Source organism: Diplotaxodon limnothrissa, linkage group LG17 (genome assembly GCF_057381915.1).
Source record: "Diplotaxodon limnothrissa isolate DT_005_m linkage group LG17, D_limnothrissa_male_GT1.1, whole genome shotgun sequence".
In the NCBI taxonomy this organism is placed as follows: domain Eukaryota; kingdom Metazoa; phylum Chordata; class Actinopteri; order Cichliformes; family Cichlidae; genus Diplotaxodon; species Diplotaxodon limnothrissa.
This window is the reverse complement of record NC_140612.1, coordinates 32328502-32350185: the sequence shown is the minus strand read 5'-3', so window position 1 is coordinate 32350185 and position 21684 is coordinate 32328502. Positions and strand designations below refer to the sequence as shown.

The following is a 21684-nucleotide window of genomic DNA, read 5'->3' as shown; positions in this document are numbered from 1 at the left end:
TTACAGGCTCTAGTGGGCCAAAGAGTCAGAGATTATACGTTTATTTCAGTAGTTGTTTTGCTGTTTGATGCAGTGGGGAAACTTCAGGTTTTTCTTCCACCTGGGACGCTAATTGGAAAGTATCGCGGGGTATCTGGCCATGTTTGACCTTATTAGAAAACTTGACAGTGAGCTGTTTCAGTGGCAGTCATATAGAGGCAGATTACATGGGATGTATGTCTGCATACTTATGAAGTGGAGGATAAAGATGTACATTGAGAATTGAATGTTTGCTCCAAGGACCTACATTATTTATAGATATGACTGAGCTCTTGAAGAGCATTTTATGTCAGCTCTGAAGTGATTCACCTTCCATCTGTCATATATAAACTATTGCAATGGTGAATACCCTACTTTTGGCTTTGTATGATGTGAAAGAAGTAGCACAGAAGCTCCACCTATCTGGTGTTCAAACCATCTGTTTGCTGAGGTAGCCAATCAGAAGACTGTTGGCTTAAAGGGAGAGGAGCCAGGTAATAAGCTGAGACCAAGTATAGGATAAACAAGTTTGGGGTTCTTTTGAGTCATGGAAAGCTACTCTACTAGAGCCCAAGGGAAAAAAAAATATGGAGGTGGAAATGAGCATGATTGGTCCATTTTAAGGTTAAGCAATGTCATCAGTAAAAGGTAGATGCATTTTTACTGTAAACACTCTTGCTTTGTAATGGTGACTTAATCCAAAAAGTACACATGCAAAAAAGGTCAAATATGTGCTGTTATTTGGACCATCTGTGCAGATGCAACAATGGCAATTGTAATTGTTTCAGAAAAAGGGGGGTTATAAGCTGTTTCTCTCAACCCACGACTTTTCAAACCAGCTATTAGTGCTTATGTAAGAGAGCCAGATTTATTTATTTATTTACTTTTTTAATAGCCTGGTCAACCAGACACGAAGGGGAGGAATTAAGATGAACCATCGAGTTTACTTAAAAAAAGAGAAAAAATATTGAAATTCATTTATTTTTAAAGTATAGGCTTTATGTGGGCATAAATTATGATTTAAAGTTTCTCTGTGCAAATTTCTGAAAAGCCTTGTTGTTAAAGTTGACCTGTTCTCATCAATTGCAGCTCAATATTTTTTTCCCTTGGCATCTACTTAAAAAGCTTTGCGTGATTCACAGCTCTAAATTAAAAAAAAAATATATATATAATATATCATTACAAACCTTTTGTGCCATATAAATGACTAAATATTTTTAAAAGCCACCTGTACCAGCTCACCGGTGCTCTTCAGCTCCACCCTTTTCTACTGAAATTGGCAGTTCTTGTGAGCTCTGTTTGGGAACACAAAGTCGTTTTCCACCTGCTTCTCCTTAGAGTTACGGACCAGACCTGATCTTCAGAGTAACAGAGACTGCAGTTGCCAGCTACAATCAAAGATGGGTGAATGGGTACGTTCAGCCATGGACGCATGTCTCTGGGGAGTCCGGCGATCAGTATCGATCAGCACAATCATCAGGCAGCCTAGCTGGTTAGCAGTGACCATTCAAAATAAGAAAGCAGGGATGTAAAGTGATCATGGAGTGGCATAGTTCTCTCATACAGATTGCAAAATGTAAAATGCCACAATGAGTCTTCAGATTTCTTTGAGCAGGTATTATTATTATTGCGTAGTGTGCCTAAGTAAAGTTTCTGTGTGGGAAGCAGTACTTTGGATTTTCCCAGGAATAAAATTCATTTTAACTACAATGCAGAAAAGGCTTTGAAAGAGAAATGGGAAAAAATCCCTTTAACATGTCTAACTTAATTTCACAACCCATTCACACGCTGATGACATAGACTGTAAATAAAAGATTAAAATAATGTTACCAATTGGTTAGTGAAGTCCCATGACCCATGATGGTGCCTCGTGTTTTAGTCGGTATGACCCAGAACTTGAGATTAAGCCCATAAAGTCATCAGGAAAGTGCTTACAGCTTAGAGGTCAAAAAGCAAGGAAGCATGGACCACTTTCCCATAAACGTCTGTAATTTTGGAAGTATTTTTGAAACCAGCAGATCTCCCTCTGCTGACTATTAAAAAGCAGTTATTATTGCTTTCACTTTTCAGACCTACTACCATCTTCTTTATACAATCTATGTTTGGCAGCACCTATGTTACCCATCACCTTGTACCTTAAAATTAACAAATTATTGCAACGAATATGTTGCATATATGTTAAACATATGGCAAAATGTTTTGGCTGCATAGGCTGGAGAAGATCACAGACCTGCTTTGGCCTTGCTTTAACTCAAGGCTTAATATCACACAATGCTAGCAAGCTGCTCATCTGTTGAACTAAAAGTGAATTGAAGAGCACCTTAATTTAATTTAATTAATTTAATATTTATTTATTTATTTACTTAGTTATTTATTTTACACCATGACCGCCCCCTTGACAAGGTCAATGTTTTAGTATTCACATTTAAAATCAGATCGCTTCTGTTTTGCTGCTATGACTTGATCCTTAGATTGTAATAATCAGTCAGTTACCTGGAAATAGCTGTGTCATAAATAATGCTGTGACTAAAGTTGCATCACTGACTCACAATCTGGCGTGGTGAAATGAGCTCAACTTCTACATGGTAAGCTCTCACTGGCTTCCTGGAGACGATTTAGTTTTTATATGTAACTTCCTGTGGGCAGAGGAAGGATCCTATTTAAAGTAGTGCCTCCACTTTACTTCCTTTTTAATCAGCCAATCAAAAATTCTAATTGAAAGTATTTTTCATTTGGGTTTAAAGGGAAAGGAAGACATTTGAATGGGCTTTGCTGTGAGTAGCTTTTTTTTTTTTTTTCCCAAGCGCATTTACCCATTACGTGACCTCTGTACAGACAACAGTTGCACTTTGACTACACTTGGTGAGAAAGTCTGATTATAGAATATAGTTTAGCTCAAGGCAGGTTGATTGTCATAGAAGCTACAGGGGTTTAGCTTGTGACCTCCGTGTTATAGGGCACTGGGCCACCATGCAGCCTGATAAAACATTTAGTGAACAGTTTGATCCAAATGCCTCATGGGGTCATATGCATGGATTTTTGCAGAGCTGTCCTCGGTAACATTGCGTCTCCAAATGCTGTCAGACATCAGTTGTGCAGAATTAAACCAGAGCTTCTTACACTACTGGAAGTCTGTTAGTCTCCTCTCAGTACAAGGAAAAAGTTGAAGTGTGAGTTATGGACTGTGTTGGGGTGATATTATTTCTAAATACACTCTCATAAAAACACATGTACCTGTTTTGGGAACACTGGACTTAATTTTGTAGTCTAGACGGGGTTTAGAAATTGGAGTTCAGCCTCTCTCTGTGTGTGTTTTCTTTCCTGCAAGCAGATTACTCTGAAAGAGCACATCAAAGAAAGTGAAAAAGTGCAGACACACATGCTTCTCTATAGTGCTCATCAGGCCACAGACATTAAACGCTCAGCAAGGAGACGAAAAAAAGGAGATGTGACAATGCGTGTGTGTTTGTGTGGGTTTATGATTGTGTGTGGCAACAATTTCCAGTGTCACCGAGGGGGCTTTCCCTTATGTGAAGTGTGTATATGTCTGTTTGTGTGTGTTCGCATATTAAGTGTAGAATCTGAAAGCCTTTTTTGCTTATGTATAACCCCCACACACAAACACACAAATTCTTCAGCAGGTATTTGCACAGTGTGACTTCTTTTTGAGAGAGAAAGAGAAAACACTGGCCTGATAAGTTATATAAATGTTAACAACAAATGGCCCATCAGTCTTAACAAAGGGGTTACCTCGGTGAAAATGGCAGAAACTCTTTCCTTAAGGTGCCATCCTGAGACTGGCAACACTTATTCAGTCTCCACAGACTCTCCTATTAATAAAATATCCAACCGGATCCAATATCCAAGTGGGGTGGATTTTTTTTAAATTAATTTTTTAAAGCTAATCCACCTGGATAATTGTGTTAGGAGTATGGCTATGCTGATTGCCAGGTGTCCTGCTCAGTCTGCAAGACCTCATCCACAACTATTAGACATTAAACATTTCACTAAGTGTGTTTTGTTGAAGCCTTTGGAAGCATTTTTAATGGAGTATCTCATTATTATGGGTTGTTGTGTGGTACAGAACATCCAAGAAATTTGCTTTAGTTTTATTGAGTGAAATTCAGGTATTTTATTAGTCTGTTACGTAGCACTATTTAGTCAATATGCATGTCTCTCTGTTGCACCTGGGTTATGTATGAATACACCAAGCTAACTAGTGTTAGCTGATAAATTAGCACTCCATTTTATCCATTTAAGGTAACATCTGGCTTCTAGAAAGTGATCATTGGTGATTGTGGTGGAAACACTGGCAGGTGACATCACAATGTCTATGTCCATCTTTTATGTCGTCTGTGGCCTTAACCCAAGGTTTAAGACTGGTGTCAATATTTTAAATATTTATATATACATTTTGGGGGTTATTTGCAGCTTTTGTTTGATCAGATGATGTAGAGAAGATGGGAAATCTGGGAGAAAGCCCTGGGGGCAGACATGCAGTAAATGGCTATGGGGCCGAATCAAAGCCAGGCCTCAACTTTATGGCATGTGGGTTGCCTACTCAACCCTGTGTGATAAAATGCTTTTCTTCCTTTTTTAAAAATTTGTTGAATACCAAAATATATATTTTTTCTCCTGGAAAACTTTTGGAAGTGAGGCCATTAACCAGTCTCCTTTTTGTACCAGTCTACTGCCGGTTCAATGTAGAGTCTGCTGGGCTCCATCATGTAGGTACAGATAATTTTAAATGGTCTTTCTACCATTTATAGCAGAAAAGAATGAGTGATACAACTGGTTTATCTTATCAGGTGCTACTTTCCGATGCTGTTGTTTACGACGGCTGTTTAGCAGTGGTTTCTTAAACTTGCGTAAAAGAGCTTCTTTGTTATTTGACATGTGGTCTGTTTTTTGCTTTGATTATATTGTCAAAAGGCATTTTTTTGCCAATGTTGTCTCACCATTAACTGATAACCTGACTTGATTACCTTATAGATATGTCTACACAATCCAGTACACATATTCTCTGCCAAAGCCAAGGCAATTTTCTTTTAATCCACAGAGTGCATGTACACTGTAAATCCCAAGTTTAGAGAACTCAGAAATTAAGGAAGATGATTATTTTTTTAAGTTTTACAATCTTAATGTTAATACTGAAACAATCATTCATTACAATAAAATTTTATTTATATAGCACATTTAAAAAACCACAGGTATGCCAAAGTGCTTCACAGAATGAGTTAAGAGCAATAATAAATACAAATATAAAGCACAAAATGCAAATAAAATATACTAACAGGCGGGTGACATAACTAACCAATAATACACCAGGCATAGTAGGCACTAGTGAAGTCCACACACAATGCTGAAGGTTAAAACATTACTCTTGCATTAGAAATACAAGTGAGTGATTACTTGGGCTTGAGCATCAGCCATGCAAATTCTCCACCAAGATCGCTAACCCAACTGTCCTGTGTCGCTTATAGTGTTACAGCTGTGCTATTTTAACTTGAATATAAATAAAATGCCACTGGAGCAACTGAGCTGTAAACATAATAATTATAGCACAGCACTGAATGACAGAACATGCATAATATTTTAAGTCCACAACTGGCTACTGCAAATCTACAACTGCACACTGGTGTTTATTTTTAATGAACAAATAGTTGAAAATATTAAATAATTAAAAGTTACAGGTACTTGGAGAGAAATGTCACAAAAATCTCAAATATTTAAGTAATCATTTAACAATATTGTAAAAAAGGTAATTAACACATTTAAATTGATTTGTTTGCACTTTCTTGGTAAGAAGTTTTCAAATGGCTGCTGTAAATTAACTTTTATAAGCCTGTTTGTGCGAATGGGTCAAAGAGGGTTACACAGCAGGGGTCTGCTGCTGTTTTTGTCTGTGTGGCAATCGCCATCAGCCCGCCTTATGTTACTACAACAAGAAACAAGACTTCCCAATTTCTTGTCGTGTCACAAGCCTCCTTCGTTCTCAACCGCCCTTTTTCCGTGGCTTAACCCAAAAAAGAGCCTTTTGCCTCTAAGCTGGGTGTTTCTCAGAAGATGTAACGCAATATTTTTGCTGTGTGTGTGTGTGTGTGTGTGTGTGTATAAAAGCTAGCTTACCCACCAACAACCCAGAACATCTTAAATGATCAAGATAAGGGACCAACACAGTGAAATACTCAGGAAATGATGACCTGTGTGTGCAATGTGTGACTAACGTGAAAGGAAATGGGGACGAGTCATATCGTTCATAGCACCTCACCCACATTCGTTTACCTGCACTCACACCTATCCTGCTTCTGCCCTGCTGATGTATAGTGTGTTATGGAAGAAAATAATCCTGCATTTCATTATCGTTATTAATATCATATCCAAAATGTCATCTTAATCCACAGAATCGCACAGCAAAGTGCAGATTTGGTCAGCAGCTTGACCTTTAATATAGAGAGTGAATACAGTATCTGAGCAGGGAGCTGATTAATACGTGCACATAGGCACCAAGCACACACGAAACACACAATGAGCCCCTGTCCCAGATGATTGGGATTATGAGGTCTGTTCACATCTGCTTCCTGCTGTAAGCTTTGATCCAGGGTGGGAAACTACCAACAAGCCGATACCGGTAAATGCAAACCATTTATGCGTGCATGTGGTTGTGTTTGGACTCTACAAATGTACCTGATCTCATTGCTTTTTGGTGTGAATTATTTCATTATCACTTTCCTTCACAATGATGTGGGGTTTTTTTTTTCTTTTAATTTTTTATTATCTAATAATCTTAAGAATTTGGTTAAATTTCAGATTACTTTTAGAGAAACAGAATAGATTAAAGGCAGAGGGAGAGGTCATGCTGATAATTAAGTTCACTCTCACTCAGCTTCAGACCCTAATATGGTCATATATGTCAGGCACAAAACTGTGGCTGTGAGCACAAAGCCCCACCCATCTCCTGTTCAAATCTTGTTTGTGAGGGGCAGCCAATAAGAAGAAAGGATGGAGGAGCTAAAAGACCCTGTTCAGGACAGAATATGAGCTGAGGGGGCCATTAAGTGTTCATTTTGAATACACTTAACCAAGAGCTGAAAGTTGTAATTTAACCATTCTGTTCATTCTGTTTTTTCCTTTAATTACATATTTATTGAAGGTTTGTCTCCCAGGGTTTTTTTTGCCATTAAAATGTGCATGAACCAGCTAAACATCTAAACACTTGTTCAGGAAATCTTTCTACATTCAAAAGTTGTCTTTCGACTATTTAATTTTCCACTTCCTTCATTGGGTTGTCCAACTGTATTCCAGTCTCTTTTCCTTCCGCTTCTGCTTTTATTTTGTTTGGTCACTTTTGTTTTGTCTTTTGACATCACAAAGCCACTAACACGGTGACTCATTAAATTGGAGGAAGAAGTGTGAGTTTGTTTTGGTGCATGTCTGTCTACAATGATCTCTGTACTGTACATGCATGGGTGGCATTCGCGGTCCCAAAGGAAGTGGGCACTCAGGAGTAATGGTGGTTTTAAATGTGTGCTCAGTTCAGCACAGGTGCTTCCCGCAGTCCATTTCAATCATTTTAACTGCATGTACAAGTTAGAATCGCATATATGGTTACAAAATATTTACTTGAGATTCCTTTAACATTACATGATGCTTGTGCATCGTCATGATGGACCTTTGCAAAAGCACGGTATACCCCACTTATTCAGTCAGATACATTAGAACTGAAAATGAAAGTGTGACAGGAAAAAAGGAAGGCCCAATGGCAACTGAAAAAAATCATTCTGCTTTGTGTCACTAAAAGTCACTCTTGTCGCACCACTGTTTTTCATTGTGTGATTGTTTATGCACTGATTCTGTCAGTGCTCCACTGACCTATATTGGCCAGTTGCCTTCAAGTGTAAATGAGTGCACTGTGCATATGAGAGCGTATGTTGAACTTGGTTTCTCATGCTAAGTTGTTTGACGTTATCTTTGTTGAGATCTTTGACATTGAGGTCCGAACCCCTGACTCATTCCAGTGCTCAGGGTGTGGTTTGATGTTATTTCCTCTGTTAATGAGCATGATTTATAAGCTCTGTTTAACTATACAACTAATAGCAGGGACCTGACATGCTCACTTATTCTCTGAAAGCTGAGTTTTTATTACTTTGACTGCAAAACATCCACAGAAATTCAGTTACAGTGGTCCCTTGTTTATCGCGGGAGTTGCGTTCTAAAACTAACCCACGATATGTGAAATCCGCAAAGTAGCCAACTTTATTTTTTACAATTATTATAGATGTTTTAAGACTGTAAAGCCCCTCACTACACACTTTATATGCTTTTCTCAGACAGGCATGAACATTTTCACACTTTTCTCTCTTGTATAATCAAACCAAAGGCACCCGCAGGTGCCTTCTGACTGTGCAAAACGGTTCATTGACATTGTTGTGTTTGTTGGGGAGAAAACTTACAAACATACAGTACAGCACTTCAGAGTCACACTGCGATCAAAGATTTATGTAAATTTGACAAGCCTAACGCATTCTGTACTGTACAGGAGACACGGAACAAGATTGATTGATTGATAATGGTCTAAAAAAAAATTGTGTAAACCCCCACGAAAGGTGAACCGCGTTATAGCGAGGGACCACTGTATTTAGTTTTAAGTAGCAGCTGAATAGTTAGGTGATGTGGTTTTTGCTGCCATTCCCCATTATTAATATGGGAAATGGTGACAACTAGTATTTTGGCTTTTGAAATGTTGTTTTAATCTACTTATTTTCCTCTGTGAATTGCCTAGAGCAGGGGTCAGCAACCTTTAACACCCAAAGAGCCATTTGGACCCAGTTTCCACGCAAAAGAAAACACTGGAGCCACAAATACTTTTTGACATCTAAAATGAAGATAACACTGTATATATTGTTTTTTTTTACCTTTATGCTTTGTGTGAACAACTAAGGTGTGTTGCTTATGAAATCCATGAAGTGCTACAGAGAAAATTAAATTTTATTTATGTAATTAACACATTTTGAACTCTTTAAGAAATATAACAAAAGGAAAGACACCCAGCAGAACTAAAATGATCCATGTAGCAAACAAAAACTGTTGTGAGCCGTTGTGGTACACTGGCTTCCGCGAGTGTGGCGCTTATTTTGAGCGATGAAAAAATAATAGAATATTTTTTTTTTTTTTCAAGTTAAAAAAGAACTAACATAAGTAAAATACACTTCAGCTAAATACTTCTAATTTATTTTCCCAAACCACGCGGAGCCGCACTATAAGGACTAAAGAGCCGCATGCGGCTCCGGAGTCGCAGGTTGCCGACCCCTGGCCTAGAGTATAAAATGTTAAAAAATACCAATAGATAGTTTCTGAGATAAAGGTGGTGGTTGAATAAGCCTATTTGAGCTTTTTAAAACAAAAGCTGTATATTGTCAATTTTAAGACGATGAAACCAGGGAATAATAGATGTTTTTGCCTTTGAAATGAAGAAATTGTTATATCTGATCAACCACACAGTTAATAATTTAATTGTTGCAGTTTTGAAATGAGCTCATCTCATAGTAGCATAACAAACAGAAATTGGTTCTGGGTCTGAAAAGTGAAACCAGCACTGAAGTCATCCTTTTAATGGTGACTCCTGTGCTTGGAAAAAGACTGCTGATTACTTGATGCGCTCATTCACTAATTTCAAGTAATGCTGAATACAACATAATGGCCACTGTGTAAATTATAGTCACTCAAGGAATAAGGGGGGCTGTCCAGAGTATGCTTGTTGGCTAATGACTTGTCAGTCACAAATCTTTAGACAGTGAGCTTGCAGCTTCTCAGCCATTCATCTGGTTTGAAAATGGCAACGGCAAAAATACTTATCTTGACAAGGTTTGTTTTAAAAAAAAAAAAAATCAATACTCTTATACTAATCAATACTAACAAATTAATAAAGGATTAGACACTCATTTGTAACTGTGTCAACAGTGCCGTCTTTGCCTCCCACAGTAGATGCACAACACATAGTAGCACTGCAGATAGGCAGCCACTCCCCTCACTTCCAGCTGAAGTTGTCATTTTCAACACTAAACATCTCAATGTGAGATATTTTGAGAAGCCAGCAAAGGTCTTATCTCAACAACAGTGAAATAAACGTTAACCAGCCATTTAACAGTTAACAGCAACCTGATAGCCACATTAGCCTTTTTGTTAAGTTGTCATTAAGGTAGCAGCTAGCAGCTGTGGCTAATAATGATTGATAATGTTCATGTTGGACATGAGTAGCAAACATTATAATTACCGCTGCTTTTTTATTAATGTAGTGTTAACAGAATAATGGGCACTTCAAGTCCTTGAAACGAGGAACCAAAGCTATGTAAAGCGCGTGTTCTCAACAATATTAATAGGTCGCAGGTTGTTGCAATCCACTTGGCACTGTGTCAGTCAATATGTCCGAGGTAGACTTACTGATGCTCCGTGAGTGGCTGGTTGCAAGCTGGGTGACGCGTTAGCCAAAGTGCTAGCAGCATCCCCGGCTAACCTATACATCGTGTCAATGTGATATTTTAAGCTGGAAGTGCTTCGGTGAAAAGAAAATTCCTTCCTGCACAATGTGCATAATACTTTGTCGGTCAACTGTTCCGTCTTGTTATTTTTTTTTTTTAATGCTCAAATTTCCCATAGAGAGGGCAGGGCTCTAGACTAACTTTTTGCCATGGGCGTACCGGTACGGCACAAAAGTTAGGCGTACACAAATTTTATAATAATTTATATAATATAATGTGTTTTTCTGGATACACTGTGCTTTTTCAGCATTCAAAGATTGATGACACCGTGTCAGAGCACTGGCTATGAATTTCAGAAGGATCAGGCCTTAACTTAACAGAAAAGTTAGCAATAGTTCTTTTCCTATTACAGCTACATCCACTTCTGTCGTGCCTAGGCTGCTCACTAGGGCTGGGTATCATCACTGATTTCTATAATCCATTCGATTCTGGTTTTCAAAGTCCCGGAGACGGAGACGGGCCAGAATGGACGGAGACGGAGATTGGAGACGGAAAACTGTTCTTGAAGTACAGAGAGAGAGAGAGAGAGAGCTAGCTGTGCATGAAGTGTGATTTTAATAGTCGTGGAAGCAAAACAGCAAAATTCATGACGACATTGATCAAATGTGAAGCGCAGTTTGCTGCTTCTTTTGCTGCTGGCTCGGTGGATTTTGGTTGGAGAGAGACAAAACCTGCAGCTCAGAATCAGCGCAAAAAGACGTAATCACAGCGTGGACCGGACGCATCAGGATCGCTAAGCTCCGACAGCGTGTCCGTCTACGGGCCGTCGGTTGAGAAAGCCGAGAAAGACAAAGCTGATTCTGATGCGTCGGTCCTCTGTGTTTACGTCTTTGTGTGGAATCCGTGTACCTGCTCTCATTTGCTGTTTGGTTGTTGTTGAAATGGTTTTGTGAGCTTTAATCTGAGAATCTGGCGTTTCTGGCAAAACACAGTTATGTTTAAAAGTCGATTCAGGATTTAATGAATTGATATCGCTTTATTCAAGCTACTCACCTCCCACTTCCACCTGCACTTTCAATTGGACCAAGGCCAATCAGAGAGGTCCCACCCCTGACTATCTCAGATTGGTTTAGTCCACGATAGGGGCATAATGTGTGTCTGTTGTTGACCACAGGGAATGTTGCAGATTTTTTTTTTTTTTTTTTTTTTTTTTTGCTACCCGAACAGTTGGTCGCACAGGTGCAACCAAATATTTTTTATTTTTTTTTAGTCGCACCACTGAAAAATTTGGTCGCACTCTAGAGCCCTGGAGGGCCAATCTGCGTTTATCCTCCTTCAAATTGAGTTGATTGGTTCAGCTGCCCGTCACTACTAGATCAACTGCCCATTTGCGCATGTGGAAAGGTAACTCTACTTGGACAAACTGCCCGAAATGCGTTGACAGAAACATTTCAGGAATTTTGAGTCATTCTGCACCCAAGATGCGCCAATACCGTGAAAAGTTTTTTGTATCGAGTTAATCGTGATGACGGCTTAATCCGCGTTAAAGTGTTAATTTTGACAGCACTATTATTAACATGAAAAAAAGTTGGGGCAAAACTCACAAAGTGTTTTCTATTCATTTTTTTTTTTTTTTATTCAAAGAAAAACTTGAATATAAAAGCTTGTATATAAAACATCAACATGCTGTTTTATATTAGGGGTTGGCTTTTAGCTTCGGCTAAAGCCATTAGCTTAGTAATGATCTTCTTGGTAAGAAAGTCAGTGAGACGGAGACGGTATATTTTCACAAAATGTCAAGCTGTTCCTTTAATATTTCTGCGGTTGTTGCTTTGTCTTAGCCACATCTTTCTTTATAACTGAATATGACTTTGCACTTGTGCAGCCTTTTACTGATCGGGGACATTAATGCCACAGTGAAAGAAAGGCAGAGCACACAGATCAGGCTGATTGAATTGTCTGAGTGAGGGAAGCACAGCAACAAACTCACACAGACCCTTTTAGTCTCCATGCTGTAGCAGTGCATCTTTTCCCTGCATGCTCGCAACGCGGGAGATGGATTTTTCTGAGAACATTGTGAGGAGTGACCTATTTTGGCGTGTGTGTATGTGTGTTTGCATGGAAGGTGACCGTCAGTGCTGCCTCTCTGCCAGTAGCGCTCAATAACCGCATTTCCTGGCCACACACATTCAAAAACCTTCTCCCCTTTGCTGTAGCAGGAAGAGCTTATTTTCTGCCAATCAGCTGAAGAAGAGTTGAAGAAACAGAATGTGCTTGCCTCTATGTATGTGTGTGAATTATTCAGTGTACCAGGGAAGTACATTGATTCTGACTTGTTCAGCCAGGAAACAGAAAGTAGGTTAGATCCACTAACAACTACATCTAAAGCACTCTTTCCGTCTCCATCATGATCTCTGTTGGCATTTTTTTAAAAAACATCATTTTCTTAATATTTATACTTCCTCAGTCTGCTTCTCATCCCAGTAACTGCCCTGGCATCTTTAAGCCATTTAGGCCAAGTCATTGTGAAGAAATGTGTCTCTGAGCACATGTGATTCAGTCACACCCTCAAGAGGGTCTGTGAAGTCAGCCCTGGGCTGCTGGGGGCACCGCCCTGCGTGTGCATGGCAGTGGAAGTCAAGCGTTCACAGGAAATTGGCCAGCTCATTCACACTGTTTAACTTCTCAGACTGATGGGAAATAAGAAAGTGATAGAAACGGACATTACCGGTAACAGAAGGTAGAAACAGAGTACGTAAGGAAACTGAGCAACGGGAGACATGTGAATGCTGGGAAAACTAGAAAAATAATGAGTAGTATGGTAACAATGATAAATGTGCAAAAAAAGAAAAAAAAACATTTATTGCTCTGAAGTTTATTTTATTGCACCAAAAGAACATGATAAAATGGAGGAAATTGGAGCCCTGTAGATATTGGAGCAATTCGACAGTTGTCTTCAAATAAATGCTAATGAGCTTTTGTTAGGTAAGGTTTCAAGATACATCCATTTGCAGTCAGAGCCACAACCATCCAGTGGTTTCAATGTGGTCTTGCCTAGAAATTGTTCATATTACTCACATGTATTCTGCCTGTGGTTTTCTTTCCTGTATAAGTGGTTTGGGGGGGATAATTTATTTTTTGGTGGTTAGGGCCATAAGTGTGTGGACACTGACGCAATTTTTGCCTCTGTACACCACCACAGTAAATTTAAAATGAAACAATAAACATGTGATTAGAGTGCAAACTAATAACTTCGATTCAAGAGGTGCAATTACTGTTTAATTACTTTGAAATGCAGCTGAATTGCCCCATTTGCAGTGCTCTTTTCTCATGTGACTGATCTACATCATTTCTTAACAGATGTGCTTCATCCCCAATTAGTTTAACAAACAACAATGTGGCACTTCAAGGCCAGAGGTGCTTTTCTAACTGTAAACCAAAGTACATCAGATGTTCTGTTGTTGGCTGCAAGAGGAAACACACGTTTCCATGCATCTCGAGCTTTTGAGAAGTCTACTACTGTTATTTTTCATGGCAATCCCACTAAAGTAGATTGCTATAAAATTACTGTTCTTCGAACATCTGCAGGTGAAGGTTTTGCTAGCTGGCACCTCTTGGTGAGTGGCGCCTAAACAATCAGAGCACGTAAATGTCATAGTAGGTGATCAATTTATTTTAATTTTTTTTTTTTTTTTTAAGAAAAAGGCAGAAGCTAAAACAGAAATGTATTGAAAGCATTACGTGATTTTAAAATTTCAACTTTGTACACGAGAATGATGTGATGACTTTAAGGGTGTGAAAACCACAGGACCTGTCACAAGTTTTTCCGAGAACACAGCAGTTTCCTGTGGTGTTGGGTACCTGTGTTTTTCATTGTGCTGACATCTTTCCTGAGGGTAGAAGAGTTATAGGCAGTTGTATTTCTTGGTTTAAAATTGCCACCAGTCATTGTTGTGATCAGCTGGGATGAAATCAGTACAGAACTGCTGAAACTCTTAAGTTTGCATGAAGTTTATTTAACAGCTGATTCATTTTAAGGGATATATCAAATAGCGCTGAATCCTGGTTCTCATTTCTTTAAATGTGGTAGTAAATGGATTATTCTCTGTTGAATTTATATTTATTACTGTTACAATAAATCAAAATTCTCTTTATTTATTTTTTCCTGCTTAATTTCTCCCACCCAGAGGTGCTCTTTGGCAGAAACGATACATCCACCGTCTGCTAGATAACAAACAAGACTTGAATAGAGGAGTGCACTTGAATCCCAATAGAAACAGGGATATTTACTTTTCTTCGCCCCCACCTTCTCCATTCAGAACAGACGCTAGTATGAAGCGACGGAGTACAACGGGAGCTTGTGAATAAACGTCGGACACAACAATAAAAGAACCCATTAGCTTAGTTATCATGAGCCTCTTGAAAGCCTCGACTCTCTCCTTGTCCTTTGCTTCCCCTTTCTCCCCCCATCTTTTCCTGCTGCCTCCGCTTTCTTTTTATATTTGACCTCAGATCACTTTTTCTCCTTTATCTGAAATACGCAAGCTCTGATCTCCTCTTTTTTTCACTCGAATTTTCTTACACTTCACTTCTCTTGTTAGTTTGTTTTATAAACGTCACACTCTTCAATTCTTCAGACATTGAAATTATTTGTGAGAGGACACACATGCTTTGGTGTATCTCTGTGTTTTATGTAAGAATAATTGGAAATAAAATTTAGGACAAGTAAAGGTAAAGCAGTATTTTTTTTTGTTAATCTGTAATGATACTGAGTGATAAATGACAGTGAAAGAAACATGCTTAGTTTGAACGACAAAAGAAATATGTAAACGGTGCAAACACATATCTCTCACAGTAAACATAAATCATGGAGAGTTATGGCTGTTTTGAAATTTCCTAAACTGCCACATCTGTAGTTTATGTGTAAAAGAAACAAAAAGCTCAAGAGTTGTTTTGTTTTTGTTTTTTTCAGCTTACTCCGTTTTCTGAGCTTAAATATTTTGCACAAATTGCCTTTTGATTGAAATTGATTGAAACAATAATCATATGATTTTATGAGTGTCTCACATCATTGGTGGAAGAAGTTTGGCTCACGCTTTTTTACTGTGTTGTAGTTCATTGAGGTTTACAGCCATTTATTTATGCACAGCTCTCTTAAGGTCCCACCACAGCATTTCAGTCAGGTTGAAGTCTTGACTTTGACTGGACCATTGAAACATCCTGATTCTTTTCTTCGTCAGCCGTTCTGTTGTAGATTTGTTGATGTGCTTGAGAACGTTGTCCTGTGGCATGATACAATCTTGATTTAAGCTTTAGCTTTTGAACTGGTGTTCTCAGTCTAGACTCTAGAATAGTTTACAGAGGAGTTCACGGTCGACAGTGTGACTGCGAGGTGCGCACGTCCTGTGGCTGGAAAAATAAGCCCAAATCATCTCCCCTCCACCGCCGTGCTCTATAGTTGGTATGAGTTGTTTGTGCAGATATGCTGTTTGGTTTTTACCAAACATGGTGCTGCGCAGTATGACCAAACATCTCCACTTTGGTCTGGTCTGTAAAAGGTCATTGTTCCAGGAGTCTTGTGGTTTGTTCAGATGCAACTTTGCAAACCTAAACTGTGTTGCTATGTTTCGTTTTGTTTTTATAATAAGAAGAGACTTCCCCTTTTCAACCCTTCCGAACAAGCTATTCTTGTTCAAGCTGTTTTTAATTATACTGGGGTGAACTTCAACATTTAACAAGCTAATCGAGGCCTGCAGAGTGTGAGTGTGAGATGTAGCACTTGGGGCTTTTTGTTTGTTTGTTTTGTTTTTTCCAATTTCTCTGAGCATTGTCTAATCTTGTGGGGAATTTTCTGGAACATCTCCTCCTAAGAAGATTGTGGCAAGATGTTAACCCACCAGAATGCCCCAGACCTACAAACTGCAAATGAAACTTTTGCCTTAATTGACAAGTTTGTCAATTAATCAGGTATATTTGATTAGCAACACATAGCTGCCACTTAACCTCTTAATTACTATGGAAGCCGTGCGGGTGTGAGCTCAGCTTTTCACAGGACTGATTGGAGTACTGTTAACATTTTCTTCATCTAATCTTCTAATATTATAGAGGTATCTTTTTACTCTACCTTAAATCACATAGGCTTTCAATTAAACAAGTGGTTTTAACTGGTAATAATATTAGTAATTATAACTAAGGACTGATATTGACACAAGTGCCTTTATAGGGTTGATCTTTTGTTGGTTGTTTCATTAATTCCTTTTCAGTTGTCTCTGTGGTCAAGACAGGAAAAAAAAAAAGGCCATGCTGAGTTTACATCCATTGTTGCACAACTTCTCAGAAAATATGCTAGCGTTGATTAAAGGAACTGATACATTTAAAGGCATATATTTTGATGGAGTAGACAATTTGGAAGCAGTTCCTAGTTGCCATTCCTGTAATTGTTGTAAGTGACACTCCACAGACAAGTCAGCCCTGCTCTATCAGCAGATTAACAAGTGATAAATAAAGGCGCTGTCAGTGATGCTGAAGATAGCGCTCTATGGTGCATTCATGACTTAGAACTACTGGTTTTGCATACATGCTTTTAATTATATTTAAGAACATCAGTATAATTTACAGATTTGTTATCAGTGACTGTGTGAAACCTGGGATACTAAAACGTATCAGTTACAAATGTTTATGATTGTTATTATAGTACATTTGTGTGTTGCTAATCCTTGTTAGCTAAAAGCTCAAGTTTCAGATTGCTCTTGACACTTAGTTTCAGGCAGGTTTTACTACTTTTGGCTCTGCGTTATGTCATTGAACAGGTATCCTTAAAATCTAATCAAGAAGCCCCGCCCACTTGCTGTCCAAAAAACACCTTTTTTGTGTCTATCATAAGAAGATTGCTTAACGATAGGGTTGCCTTATAGCAGCATGGTAGACAGTGAGTGAACTAAGGACCTTTTATCATCTCACAGAATAAGATTGAGTTACATCGAACTGTGAACGATGCAAAGCTATTCACTGGAGTAAAAACTCAAAGTTTAACTACACATTCTATCCCTCAGATATATTTAAAGAAAAAGAAGACTTGTAATTTCAACATTACATCTCAGTTTTTCTACATGATAAAGAAATACTGCTGTAGTAAATTAAAAAAATCTATCAGCTTGTCTCCCTGGGCTTATAGAGTAAGTAGCTCATTGCCCAGACTGTCTTGTAACTGTAAAACAGAAGATACCAGAACTATCCACCTAAAAAATACATTTTCCAAAGTCATACAGTGGGCCGATATTGAGTCTGTGTCAGGCTGATTCTGGCCCTTAGGCCTTATGCTGCACACCCCTGCCCTAGAGTTAATTTTGCAGAAATTTTGAGTGTAGCTGCTGTTACTGCTTGGTTTGTCCTAACTGGCAGATAATATATTCTGTCATTCAAGATTAAAATGGGTGATTAAGGGGGCAAAAATCTGTACGCCAGGTGCCACCGAATGTCTAAATCCACAGGATTTAATGGGAAAATGAATTTGATTCCCCGGGTTTCCTGTAAATGAAAGAAAAGGGGCTACAAAGGGAAGCTACTTATCATCATTACTGCCTGACTTCTCTACTCGTTTTGTGTATGTGTCTATGTGAGAGTGTGTTTGTGTGCATGTCTGCCCGGGCTGTGGCCCAACACAGAAGCAGACCTCTGTTGCAAATGTAATTCACATGAGGCCAGAGGAGCTCTAACGCTATTACCACACACACACACACTCTCACACACATGCACAGCTGTGTTGCCGCCCACGGTCTCTGTTTCGCGCTCCTTTTCTCTCCGTCAGTTCATAAAATTAAATTTTGAAAAACTGATCATGTCATTGGGGGGATTCTTGTGTGCTGTGCTCAGAAAATATAAAAAGATTCAAAAGACAACTTTCTGGAAGTCAGAAATGCTTTAATTATTTACGAGTGAAGAAAAAACTGATGCACAGAAACCACTATCTAATACTTCTGTAAGCATTGTAGATTTTGAAAAATCAAGTATAGTCTTTTTTTTTTTTTTTTTTTTGTTGAAATGTCACATTTATTCAATGCTAATATGTCCACTAGCACTGTAGTTGTTACAAAAGTGAAACGAGGAAGAAACACAAGGAGTTGGGGTGTGCAGTGCCGTGCTACAGTAACAGGAGGAAAGCCAGAGAGAAGAGGTGGGACCATTTTTCACACGAGGCTCCAGAAGCCTGAACGCCCACGCCGACTTTCTCAGACTTAGAGAGAGAAAGATTCCTAATTTCCTCAATGTCTGAATAACCAAGAGGAAAGAGATTAAACGGACTTCAGAAATATCTTCTTTTTTTTAAGGCCCTTGAGAGTGACACCATGCGAATGCTATCTAACTTCAGCAGCAAGAGTTTTATAATGGTACAAAAGTTTTGCTGTGCTTTTGAAGTTTCTTTAGACTTTCACTGTTAAACTCAAGACCAGAATGAAGATTTAAAAAAAACAAAGGATTCAGAATAGGCTTAATAAAATGTGGTTCTTTAAATTAAAATTTTTTCCTCTTCCTGATGTCATTTTCTATCACAGTAGCAGTTGTCTTGACAATAAAGAGACTCATTGAAAAGTCATTTTATAGTGTATTAAGCTGCTTTTTTTTTTTTTTTTTTTTTAGCTCAGTCTTCTGTGGCCACAAATGGCGCTTTCGGTGTTGAGTGTAGGTCACCTTCATTTTGTAAACGCCCGAAGCCCAACACATAATGACTGTAGTTACACGAGTAAACAGAAGAAAATATAGTGTTCTCCTTTTGTAAAGATATCCTCATCCTTGCCTGCAGTGTTCAAGGACAGCTAGCTAAGCTCTGGCCTGCTGTCACACAAGAGACCCACGTACTTGTGCTCTTCCCATTTCCCATTAACTGAGTGTGTCTTCATCAGTGTCAGCCACTATTAGATTTGGACACACTTAACTTTATGCACTGTCACACAGAGAGGACTGGGAGTTCGTGTGTTAGACTGTGGTGTAATGGTATTAATAGTGATGTCAGCGTAGAAGGACTGATAAAATAGCATTTCTGTGTTTATAAATGGGAATAACCTGCTTGTATCTAAGCTAAGACAAACACTGAAGTGAAACATGTTTCCCACCGATTTAGTTTCCGTCTGGCGCGAGTGGATGCAACGAAAGGAGGCAAACATGCTTTCTTAAATGAACAAGGATGCACGGATCCAACCTTTTCAGCTCCTTGCACGCACTCGGGCTTGGAGTGGAGCTGACGGAAACAAGTTGTGGACCTAAAAGCTTGCAGTAAAGGTTAAAATATGTGGCTGAATATATTGCAGTGTTTACAAGTGCTTGATGTGTACCCCTCTGGACGCATGGTATATGTCCTACGATAGTCGACCCATACTTTTGCGAGCATGTCTAAAGTCATTGCAGCCACTGCTGTTGTTATGCTACCTACCGGCAACCACGGGAATCTCACGAATCCCTTCTTTGGAAAAGTATGTGCCTTGATCATTACTGGTGAACACCTGGGGAACTCGCAGTCACTATGTAAAATTGGTCACAAAGAGAAATGCTGGTACACTGAGAACCTCTTTGCAATTGCTGTGGTTGCTGCCGTTGCCTGTAGTTTGCATGAAAAATGCAGACTTGTCCTCAGTGACTTGGCAACTACTCGTCAAGTGGTGGTGAGAATGTGAAAAGTGTGACACGTGACGGGTGGCCTTCAGAATAAGAATGAAATGTGTTGATTGCAGCGTTAAATCGAGACTTTTTTACTTTGAAGGCCTGGTTAGTATTAGTAGGCAGGTAGAAGGCAAGCATTGGCAGACAGTTCAGCATCTTCCATACGATCTACAGGCAACGTGCTAGCAAACCAGTTTTTGGTGCCTTGATCTGGAATGTGGGCTGGTTATCAACAATTAAACTTTCACAACAAGAGCGAGGTTATTTCCCACGAATATGTGAATTGTGGGTGGTCTTCTCTCAGACAGATAAAAACTAAAAATGAAAATGCTGAAATGAGTTGCCGGGTATATACCCCGGTTGACAGTCTAAAGAAAGAGTATGTTGGGAGCACTGAACACTGTCTATTAACCATCATCTGTAAGTTCTATTTTTTTGTTTTGTGTTGGGGGTTTTAGCGCTGTTGTCTAGTGCTTGCTTTCTCATTCGAGCTCACCAGTTTTCTCTCTTGAGTGATACTGATGTTGATAGGCTGATTTGTGTCTGACTTGTATCACTGATTGACCCTGCTGTCTTATCATATAATAATACAATAATCAATGTTTGAGTTCTTCTATTTGAAGACCAGTTTATACTTTTAACCACTTCACATGGTAAATGTCTAACTGCTAAAGAGAAAAGCAGTGTTTTACAGTCTATGTCCTGTTCTCTTGTTTGTTTTTAGCGGTTACGACGGTTATCTACCAAATACCGGACAGAGAAGATCTACCCGACCAACATAGGGGAGAGAGAGGAGAATGTGAAGAAGAACAGATATAAAGATATACTGCCATGTAAGTCATGTTCCACAGATGAAAGATTCTTTCCCACAGGACACATTTGAACTTATCAGAAACAGGTGAAACTAACAAAAATTTATGGCATGTTAGTTTTTGATGTACCTTTCTTGTATGTTATACTGGCAACTCGGTGAATGGAGCCACTGCTGATTTATCCACTTTCTTTTAAGAAAACAGGATAAAAGTTGGGGTTGGTATGTAAAGATGCCAACTTTTTTTCTTTAGCTTAGAGTGGCATAATTTATCTCATAGCTTCCACGTGATTTAGTTAGTTCAAATTTCTCTTGTTTTTTTTTTTTTTTTCAACTTTCAATGTATTCAATCAAAAATTAATAGACAAGGCTTCTTCATACTAAGAAGACATGGGGAGGACAAAGGGGACAAAATGGGCAAATTCTGGTAATTTGGTATGCCCAAACCTTCAGATGCTACTTACCTAGTTAACTCTGAAAAGTGGGAGGAGAATTGGAGGTGCACAAGAAATTAACTTTTGATTTTTATGGGAACTTTTTGGTCACACCTGGCCTTTGCATTAATGTGCCTCCTTGCTACGCTACAATGCTGCTATAAACAAGGATTTAAATGGAGCCTAATGTTTAGCATTGTTGTAGGTTTTGGTGGTTGTGTGCTGCCTATGAGTAGGTAAAAATATCTGATTTTTGCTTTACTCCTTCCGGTTGGCATCTTGTTTATCA

The 21684-nt window shown here is 38.8% G+C and overlaps 1 protein-coding gene across 5 annotated transcripts in view; it reads left to right on the top strand.

Annotated features, from left to right (window-relative positions):
* ptpn12 (protein tyrosine phosphatase non-receptor type 12) overlaps positions 1-21684 on the top strand; it is a 52455-nt gene that overhangs the window by 3623 nt on the left and 27148 nt on the right. For all 5 annotated transcript variants that reach the window (XM_085375825.1, XM_085375824.1, XM_085375821.1 and 2 more), the window contains exon 2: positions 20875-20983. In XM_085375825.1, the coding sequence (XP_085231951.1) occupies positions 20875-20983 (109 nt within the window). The remainder of the gene's footprint in view (positions 1-20874; positions 20984-21684) is intronic.